Source organism: Aythya ferina, assembly GCF_964211825.1.
Source record: "Aythya ferina genome assembly, chromosome: 1".
In the NCBI taxonomy this organism is placed as follows: Eukaryota; Metazoa; Chordata; class Aves; order Anseriformes; family Anatidae; genus Aythya; species Aythya ferina.
The window spans coordinates 161,396,253-161,407,286 of record NC_140296.1 but is presented as its reverse complement, the minus strand read 5'-3'; the positions used below and the strand labels follow the sequence as shown (position 1 = coordinate 161,407,286).

The 11,034-nt window shown below is 37.6% G+C and overlaps 1 protein-coding gene across 6 annotated transcripts in view; it reads left to right on the top strand.

Moving 5' to 3' along the window:
* The window catches only part of ANKS1B (ankyrin repeat and sterile alpha motif domain containing 1B), a 435,613-nt gene that overhangs the window by 399,898 nt on the left and 24,681 nt on the right, over positions 1-11,034 (top strand). For 4 of the 6 annotated variants that reach the window (XM_084506033.1, XM_084506031.1, XM_084506036.1 and 1 more), the window contains 3 exons: positions 11-85; positions 5,203-5,331; positions 9,620-9,691. In XM_084506033.1, coding sequence (XP_084362159.1) covers positions 11-85; positions 5,203-5,331; positions 9,620-9,691 — 276 coding nt within the window. The remainder of the gene's footprint in view (positions 1-10; positions 86-5,202; positions 5,332-9,619; positions 9,692-11,034) is intronic. The other 2 variants (XM_084506032.1, XM_084506034.1) reach the window with 2 other exon arrangements.

The following is an 11,034-nucleotide window of genomic DNA, read 5'->3' as shown; positions in this document are numbered from 1 at the left end:
TTTATATTAGCAGTCCTCTGTCTGTGAGATCTGGACCAACCAGAATGCAGGATATCCTTTCTCATCGATTCATCAGGTTCATAATGTAAGATACAGTGATAAATGGCTATGTTGTCACTCTATGGATGTACAGTCTGTCGCCATGCTGTTATCTACGGGTGTCATGTTGTTGAAATCAGCAAAAAAAAAAAAAGTTTGTAACTTGTCCTCCCTCTTTCGGGACTATGTGTGTGCGCATCCATGTATCGTGCCATGTGGTTCGCGTATGTTGGCTTTATGATGCGCATACAGGATGCGAGGGGATTGCCAGCAGCAGTCTCGCTCGGTGGGAGCTTTGATTTCTGTTCCTGGTGTTTTTGTTTGCTCACTTCTTCAAAGCACGAAACAGTGTAAACAGCACAGTTTGCACAGTTTCACCCCCACACTGTGTTGTTGCTGCCCTTTCTGTCTTAATCTATAGGCTTCACCTAGCCAAGGAACGTGATGTGTTTGCAAAGGCAGTAAGGCACTTTTGGGGAATTAGCTAGCATTGGTAGTGCTCTGAATTTTCATAACTTCTGTGACAAAGCCACATGGGCTGTACAAGTAAGAGCAAAACCAGTTATCTGTATTGCAGTGTGGTGAGAACAAGTCAGGGGTTTGAACTTCACCAAGCACAGTTGTTCAAAGGGTCTGTAAACGTCTCCTGGTTTCTATCATTTAACTGCCTTCTTGCACTATTTCTGGCAGAGAGGGGCCATTTTGGCTACCAGCCTTTAGAGTCTTTTAAAAGGTAGGTACACCACACACCCATCTCTATTATTTCAAATATATCTAGATAGATAGATTAGGAACTAATAATAAGGAAATAATTAGGATTTGACTGGCCTGCAGAGCATTTAAAATTCTTACAGGGAGAAAATTATTAATTTTTCAGTGAAAAGCAGTATATCTGTGTGCTCCAATTTATTGTTGTCATGGCAACTAATGCACGTTACCATAACTAGGCATGAGGCTTTAACAGGTGAAGAGTTATAAGATGTAGGCCTTGTTAAAAATGAATACATTCATGCCAATCAAAACTGGGCCTAATTTTTTTCTATAGCATGGAGTTTTTTTGACTTGACATTTTAATAAAAAGATGAGGCAGATGTTAGATTTTATAGAAGTTGTAGTCAGATGACTTCTTACCTGTAACTACTACTGCATCCAGGTGCCTTTAATATGAGTCAAATACGGTTCTCACAGAATTGGATGAATTAGAATAACCTGTGCTACAACTGTAGAAATTACCTAATAGCAGTAATCTGCTTCAGCAATTTATTTGACATCAAGTATATGAGTCCTGAGAAGTGCACATCTGCCTGTTTTCAGGCCTGTGAAGCACCTCAAAGGCATGAGAAATTGGTCTTTAAGGCTATGACCTTTATGGTTAAAAATTGTCACTGTAAAAGCACTGAATCTCATCCATTTTGGCACCTTACTTGAGATGGTTTTGGTATGTAAATTATTTATCTGCAAATGTGGAACAAAAAATCTTTTTTGTCAAGGTGACTAAGGCCAGTGAGAGGAAAGATGCTGGCTAGAAACATGGAACACCAGACCACAGGCAGCACAGTAAAAACCACGTGAGAAGTTGCACAGCTGCCTGATGAGATGCAAAGTGAGATGAGGAATAAATTCTCTCTTCCCTTTCTACTTCATCAGATAGATTAAAATCTCCATACGTATATAGTCTCATAAAAAATACATAAGCTTAAATGTTTGATTATTTCTTGCAAATATATATTGCAAATTAAATATTCAAACAAGAAAGTTCTTATCTAACGTTATGTATTTTTAAAAACTAAATCAAATATTATAGTTGGTCTGGTACAACAATTTCTGAACATTTCTATAGTGCTTGAAAGTGTTCCAGGTGCTTATTAAAGACCTGAATCTCCATACATCAACACAGAGTTGTTCCACACCAATTCCTCAGATTTACAATTCATATTTTTCTACCCCAGACTTAACTGTCATCCCAACTCTTCTCTAGGTCAAAGCTGTTTCTGCACCTTTGTGTTTAAACTGTAGTTAATTGCCATCATGACACAATCATAATCATCCTAAATCTCAGAATTTTAGAATCTGACTGGTGTGAGTCAGCTGAAGAACTTCTCCTTCCTGGAGAGGTTTTCAAGCCCAAATTTATGAAAATATTTTAGCTGCCTTAATGCAGCTTAAATGCTTTCTTCTCCTTCAATTAAAAAAAATAATTCCCCATCTAATTTTTATTTTTATTTTTATATTTTTAAACATACTCATGGATCTGGTCTTTGGAGAGTACCTTGTTGTAACTCAGTCTGAGTAGATACTGAAAAGTAGCCCTAGTATGGTCTAAAAATCTAAGGAGTTTGGTAAGAAATGAATAAAAGGAAATGAGACCAGAAAACTGAATTAAAAGCACTTATTATACAGTTACAAAAAGGTTTTTTATGACTATGTATAACTCTTCTTCTCCTTCATCTATCATAATAATATATTACCTATGATGTTTAATTTTATGCTGCTTTTTTTAGTATCTGCTCCCTCTGCAAGAAACATCAGAGTACATGAAAGGTCTTCAGCTGCAGTTGTCTGTCAGGAACTGCAGAAATCCCACCTCTCTACCTTCCCTTAATCTCAGTGATATTGTGTATTTAGATCATCCTAGAGACATGTATAGCAACCTTATCACTTCTGTTTTGTCTAATTTAAAAGGAGGAGATACTTGGATGACTGTACGTATTTATAGAGTAAATGATGGATATAAATCAACGGTCTCCTCACAGTCCCTCTCTAAGTTTCTTATACACTACTTTTATTAGCCTGATTGAAGATTATTTCTGATTTCCTTATTATTATTGCTTCCTAGCTCCTTTATAAAATTGAACCAATATGAAAGGTAATCACTGTTTCTCTTGTCACCGCTCTTCATTTACAGACAGAAGGGATGCAGTTCTCCATGCATTGACTCCCTTTTGCATGAAAGATATTAAATCTGTAAAATGTTGTATTCATTTTAGTCCTTAAGTACCCTTCTTAATTTGCCATTAGCATCCATTTTCTATATTCAACACCAGTGCAACAAAAGGGTTTGGAGCACTACCCAATGTCACTTATTATGTAGAAATACTGCTCCTCCCTGACTGCCATCCCTGGGCTTCTTCGGTGGAAAAACAGATGGTCAAAGGATGTACTTTTATAGCTGCTGTATTCTGAATTTATTCCTGTTCCATCGTAATAACCTTTTGCTAAATGGTTAGGATATATCTCCTGAGATCTCTTTCCTTACAGAGAACATGCAGGAGTATATCTTTGTTAGAAGAAGGGACTGTTTCAGGTGTTCTGTTAGTTACAGCCTTGAACATTTCATAATAGACAGCTGAGCATGCTGTGGAAATTTGTGAGGGATGCAGTCCATCTTCTTTTGTAGTCAAATACAAATGGTATTAATAAGGATACAGATTCTTACTCTTTGTAATATGATTGAAACCATAATTTATAAGAAAAACTGCTTCTTAAAGAAATCAAATTCTCACTGCAGATTAAATATGACGAAGGGTTTTATAAATTAGCGGTCAGAAGGATTAATTTCCGTGGATAAAGAATGCTAAAAACTTGAGCAACTGCTGATGTTTCCCTTTCAAAATTTGAGGTTCAAGTTAGATCCCATAGCATATAAAAAACTTAAGTAGGCAAAACTGAAATTACAATGCTGTATAATTTGTAGATGTACTAATAGTGTCAACATAAAGTAGGTTCGACTTGTTTTATGATGTTCACTTGCTTGAAGTTACCATATTGGCAGGGTAATGTTGCTGTTTCCAGATTTATCTCTTGCTTTTCATTGCAGAGTTGTGCAAATGTGTGTCATTTCATTATTTTGTGACACATGAAAATGATGTACTTGTTTTGTTTACTCTGTCCTGATTTAATTAGTAGGATGTGATAGTTTGCCAGACACTTGAATGTCTTCAATACGAATTGTTTTCATGTGTTTTTGATGCTTAACTACTTCTTATTTTAAAAGTCTTAACTTCTAGCCATATTTTGTGTGAAATGGTGATTCCTTGCTAGTTTCAACACACATTTTAGCAATATTACATACACAGAAAATTTACAAGATATGTGCAGGTAAAGAAAGTGGTAGCATAGTCCAAATTGAAAGACTCATAGAAGAGGATGAAATAGTTTGAGAAAGAACAACTAAGGGAGGAAGAAGGATCAAGAAGGAGAGATCTGTCAGAGAAAGAAGGGGAGCAGAATTCAGAGAGACCAGACTGGATAGGCTAAGGGATGAGTGGGATCGGTGTCTGAGGAAAGAGAGGTTGGGAAGAGGAGAAAGACGCCAGGTGGAGGGAGACTCAAAGGGTTCAGAGGGCCCAGATGTCAGTGCAGGTCCAGTAAAGCCATGTCCAAAATATGAGGTGTCAGATGAGACCCATACCAGAATTGCTGTGCCGTGGGGATTCCTGTACAGATGTCTGTGTTGGCTCTTGTTGAAAGGGAGAAGAGTGCCCTGTGAATGGGTTTGGCAACAAGCTACTGTCCTGCCCTTGTTCCTTGAGGAAAGAGGGGAGATGAAAGCTCTAGGAAGACAATCATTTATCAGTGAGAATGATGCACATGGAAGGGCAGTATTAGTAATTCTACAATGAGACATCAAGAGAAAGTGGTCAAAGTAAATATTCATAAAGAGATTAAAGAATGTCTCATATGTTCGAAGAATGTATAATATGTCTTCAGATAAAAGCAAAGTCTCAGTTATTTGGCCATTTAGGAAAGTTAGTTATCAGTTGTATATGCTGGATAATGGAAGACTTATTAGCTGTTTAAAAAAGCTTGTAAAACACATAGCAGAATTTGTGAATGGCACTTTTGTGCATCTCATGATTTTTTTCAAGTGCTCTCATCCTCATACATATATTGTAAACAGTTATTTTTAAGGAAGATTTCTGGTGCATAATGATTTTATTCTAAAGGTAAATAGATTTAATTAAAGCATCATTAAACACTACAGCAGATGAGTTTGGATTATAAATTAAGTCATGAAAAATGCTGTAACTAAAATAAGTGAGTACAACTTCTACATGGCTTTATATGTAGAAAATATGTCAGTGTTAATTGATCACAACAATGGAAGGCTACTTTATAGTGAATTTCTGCAACTTTTTTATATCTTGAGCATCTGATTTTCAGACAGGAGACTGGGGAGAGCCTTCAATTACCTTGCGACCTCCAAATGAAGCCACAGCATCAACACCTGTACAATACTGGCAACATCATCCAGAGAAACTCATCTTCCAATCTTGCGATTATAAAGCATTTGTAAGTGTTTATAAATTTAGTGGTTTGATTTGGAGTAAATTTATTAATGTTAGATTTTGATAACCTTTTTTCAATTTATAATATTTTGTCAATCACTTTTAATGAAACAAACCACTTCCTCTGCAATACTGTAATTATAATAAATGAGAAACAAGCATGCACAGTAATTTTTGCTATGAATTTTCTGATATATTGCAGCCCATGTAGCAATAGTGTTAGGGAAATGACACTATGAATAAGTAGCTAAGTGTTGTAGAAATGACAGTGAGAGAAAACGCTCCTTCAAAAATGCCTGTCTGGTGTTTATGGGACAAATAATAAAACAACATAATATTGAGATCCTTATGCATACCATAATGTTTAGTGCACATTATCTAAAGTGAGTATTGCCTTGCCTGAATTTTTTACACGTATTTTGGGGAATTGAAGTTGGGGAAATTGGAGGCCGTGGTCTGAGGCAGCATTTACTGTGAGATGAGGGCACATTCAAACCTCCCCTAAATTGATGATGACTTAAAGTACCAGTAGCAGTCAGTTCCTTCAGGGCAGGGAGTATTTATTTTTACCTCCCAGTAGCTGTAACTCATTCCCACTTCCATTTCTGGAGAAATGGAGCTTCTTTCTACAGCTAAGGATGATTGGTGTTCTTTGGCTGTTATGCATGCTTGTGAAGGAGAGGAAGGTCTCCTGAAGTATAAAAAAAAAAAAAAAAAAAAAAAATATTGGGAGACTTTTAAATGAAAAACATGTTTCTGAAGCCTTGAGTTTGCTGTGTCAATGGAGGGCAGCTCATTCTTCTGCAGATCTCAAGAGGTGCCTCAGCCTACCTATTTAAACCGTTATGTTTCCCCTTTGGCTTTACTGGAAAGCACTGGTAAAGCTGCTGACGATGCTTCCATCTACTTGGGATCCACACAGCTGCATCCTCTTTAGAAGAGGGCACCTAATAAAGCAAGACTGATATTTTTAAAAGGAAAGGGGCTAAATATTTTTTGTGCCTTTAGCATAGCTGGAGGTTAACCACTTGTCCAGGATATGGGTTTTAGATCCTCTTCACCTGAGGGGAGTGCTTTTTAGGATAACGCTCTGTTCACCAAGCACTAGGGTATTTTTGTGGAGAACTGAACCTGATTTAAAACATAATTCAGAAAGCTATAAATAAGGAACTAAATAATACAGGTGAGAGCCTGGATCCCACTGAGGAGGGGCAGAAGGGTTGTTACAGGCCTGGCTCACTAAAATGCATCTGTATCTTCCATAAGACCTTCATGCTATAGAAAATACCACAAATGGAGTAATGTCGCTGGTCAGTAACAGGAACCTCCCAACTTCCTCAGCAAGACACAGTCAAAATCCACCTCACCTGTTCTTGGGCCTTCTCTCTTCCTGTGCAGCACCTCAAATTCATTAGGCAGCTTAATGACTTCAAGTTTTCTTAATATTTTTGGTATAGTGAATGGGTTTATCTGAAGAGGGCCTCTTAACTCATTCCTTGATCCAGCAATAAATTCATAATTGGATGTAATCTTAGCACTAGATTGATAGGCATATTGATCATTGAAGTGATTAAGTTGGGATTAACAGGAAAAAGGGGCTATCAAAATATCAAAGTTAGCAGTGGTGAAGGAGACATCTTTCTTCCCTAAGGACCATGCATCAATGAACTGTCTTAGCTTCCTGAGCTGTAACGACCTCGACTTTATAGAGTATAACACTGGCTTGGAAGTTACGAAAGGTACCTTTTATTGTATCTCACTTCACTCAGTTGAACTGATATCCTCTACTTTGCTCCCACATGTTCTGGGTCTTTGAGAAGGAACGTTTCTGAAAGCAAAGCAAGTCAAAGGAAATCAAAATTCTCTCAAAGAATTTCAGAGTCTTCTGACATCTACCTGGGCAGTAGCTTTGTAATTTGTTTGTCAGTTCTTCAGTCCAATCTGGGAAGCATTTTTGAATGCCTGCAGCCGAGTCTTTTTGCCACTGTGCACGTGGTATCAGAGCTGCCCAGATCTTCTCTTCCTTCCTCTTCTGCTGGGAGCTCAAAAGCAGTTTAGTGTGTTTTTTTGTGTGTTTGTTGTTTGTTTGTTTGTTTGTTTTTTGTTTTGTTGTTTTGTTTTTTCCATGATGCCTGCCCAACTGGTAGCTTTCAAGCTTTTCAAGCAATCCCAAATCGTTTTGCCATAGCGCATTTGATAAATAAATAAATAAAATTGAAGAACTAAATTGCATCCTTCTCAGAGAAGGCTAAGAATTCCAAAGGTCAGACAGCAAAGGACTTACAGAAAGAAACAATTCAACTCCACAGGCTTTTATTTAATTTTCTAATTTCTGAACTTGTTCTAAATCAGTTGTTTGTCTATAAGGGTGATATCAAGCCATCCCATCAAATTAATGCCCAAAGCCCTGTTCATGTCACCATCATGCCCCCGGCTGGAATCACATCTGCTAGACCTACAAATCTTTCACATCTGTGGTCCTGTAGGAATGCCCTTCATTAGTTCCTCTCTGCCTGCACTTATCTGATAGCAGTGGTGTTGTTCACCCTTTCGTTTATGATGTTCTGTAAAGTGTTGCTCGCTAATCACCATCTTGGCTACTGTCTACATTGAAATATTTATGCATTTTCTTGCAGGTCAGAGACTCCTGTGGCACACAATGTGAACTGAAGGCTCTAAAGAAAACTTCTCAGTCTAGGTCAACAGACCAGAGAGTTGAACCAGTACACTTTCTGCTCTGTTTGCAGTTCACATTCATCTGTAAATGAAGTTATATTTTGATCAGTTCTTGTTTGAGGTGAAGCTGGTTCACTCTCTGGTTTGGTTAGGTTATAGAGTCAGGAGCATTTAGAGTAGTAAAGACCTTCAAGTCAAGATCAAAAGATCATCAAGTCCAACCATCAACCTGACCTACCAAGTCTCATCAATAAACCATGTGCCTTACTGCCTTTTAACTTAAACCATCTTAGAGTATTCCCAAGGGAAGTCAATGTGGTAGAATGAAATGGGCCAGGCAGCAGTGGTGGGCTGCAGTATCCTCTGGGAAGAGGCTCCTGTCTACGGTGCTGGGTCTCCTCCTGGAGCTCACCTAGCCTGTTCTCACCAGTGGTATGACTTCTCTTCAACTTACTTAGTTGCTTACTTAGGATGGAAGACTTAAGAGAAGCCATGACATTAAAGTGTAGTGGGAATGCAAAGAGACATTTCTGTGCCTGGGAAGGAGAAGATAAGGGGCAGTCTGCTGTCCTCTTTCTCTTTCCTTGATTAAGCCAAACCTGCATGTGACACTATATAGAAATACAGAAACATCCATGTGCACAGAACTGTACAAAACATGCATATCAACAAATCTGCACACCTCTAGTGTATAGAGGTGAAATGCAGCCTATGGCCCTTGCACAACTCTGTTGACAGTAACAAGACCTCTCTCTAACAGGCAAGAACAGCAGTGAGGATGTAGCCAACTTCATCCCTGGGGAACCAGTGCAAATCACACTTTGTTGAGAAAGTATTGAGTCCCCAGATCTACATATCCAGAGGAGTAGAGCCTGCTGTTAGGGTGCAGAAGGGAGGGCTCAAAGTGCCCCCATCAGCAAGGTGAGGAAGAGGCAGGTAGGATGTGCATGCCCTCAGAGGTGAGGAAGCTGATTGTGGAGGACGGTGGCTTTCACTGAGCTGAGCCAGGACCCAGCACTCACTGCCACCCTGTTCAGTTCCAATAACAGCCTTGAAATAATAGTTCAGGGTCAGTCTTTTCTTAGGAAGAAATAATGGTTTAAGCTAGTTTGCAGCTCAGATCTGTGTTCTGTTTGCTGACATCAGGCTCTGATTGCTGTTTACACATAAAGTAGTTACAGATTGAGTACAGAGAGGTTAGCAACTCTGCTGCCCTTCGTGTCCACGTGATTGTACACATAGCAATACAAGTTTGACAGATGGCAACTAAAAAAAGCAAACTCTCCATTTTTTAATCAAATGGTATTTTTCAGATGGAATCTGTAGTATGTGATTGTTGCTTGAGTGACTAAGGTTATAAGCTAGAACACTTTCACATGCTGTTTCAAAGGGCTCCATCTGATTTAATACACTTGCTGTGCATTCCTGTTTCATTGTATGATTAACATCATTTTAAATGATCTATCAGAGAATGGCAGGGTGGATAAACTCTAAAACCATGCAATATTAAATTGTCTGGTAGAACTGTGATTTCTGAGGCATTTTTAGTGCATTTCTGAAAATGTTTTTTGTTCTGAAATATTAGCTATGTTAAGTTTAATGGATTTTTATTTTAGTATTTAGGTTCTATGCTGGTAAAAGAGTTAAGAGGCACAGAGTCAACACAGGACGCATGTGCAAAGATGAGGGTAAGTTAGTAAATTAACTTGCTTCTGTAATTTTTATTATATTAAATAATAATAGCTGATAATTACTTGTACTAAAGCTTTTTTGATTTTATAATGTTTTGTTACGTATTTGTTTCTGGCTCCCTTACATTTACGTTGGCATTCAGTAAGAGGCCCACTCTGCCTTTTAACTTAACACCAAAATTTGAAGGTAGACTTTATTTTGCATTTTGTCTCGGAAAAGCAAATGTATATCCTTTGTTTCCTCTTGAATCTTTGAGACTGCTTCAAAGTACTTTTCACACACTTAAATGCACTATATTGGTTTCTTTTCATAAAGAGAATTGATCTATAACATATACAATGATTATATATAATAATAGAGATTGAATTTACTATATAAAACATGTACTAGTAAATATGTTAATGTTACCAAGGTCATTGTTTTTTATGTATGTGATATCTAAAATCACATTATCATGCGTGTGCCTTTACTCTCATGAGTATTCCCATGTATTGTGAGTTATGAATTATTTACCCATTTAATGACCAAAGGATGAAAAGAATACCAATTCAAGTTTATCTGTTAGTGGAAAAGCAGTTAGGCTTCCACTCATTTGGTAAGAATATATTATACTGCAGCTCTTTGGGCTGATGCTGGTTTGTAGAAAATTATTATGAGGGTCATTCTATCTACAACAAATATACTGCTGCCAGAAACTCAGAACAACACCAGGCCAGCTACCTGATACATTCCCAATTGTAGTGGAGTAAAAACACTCCTGGTTATAGAGATGGCAAGCATATCATGGTCTGGCATGATGAAATAATGAAGAATATAATTGTTTCATGACCTACTGAAGATGTAAAAATGTATAGATGAGAGAGTGAAAGACTTAATTTTATGGATCATAAATCTTTTAGACAAGATGCCTCTGAACACTAGATGTAGCATGTGGATCATTTATAAAGCTAGAAGACATGTAAAATTCATGCAATCAGACAACCATTTAGTATTGGTTACGTATCTACAGTACATAGACTTCTGCACAAGCTGTTTAAGCTAAGGGCTGACAGTAATTCATGCTTACTGGATTGCTTGAAGATCCATGGCTAATTACATGCTAATCATTCCTTACCTGGGCTTAAACTCCTCTTTAAAAAAAAACAGCAACTCAACAGAGAGAGGTTCTGCAGTCACATACACGTGTTCTGGTGAGATTAACTGAGGCTGCAAGTGTACCATCTTTCGATTTAGTTTTCAAACTGTCTAATGTAGCGCTTCAGTTTTTAAGGAATATCCTTATACAGATCTTAGGATGGAATTTGACACCATAGTAGCATATGACATCTTCAGTAAGTTA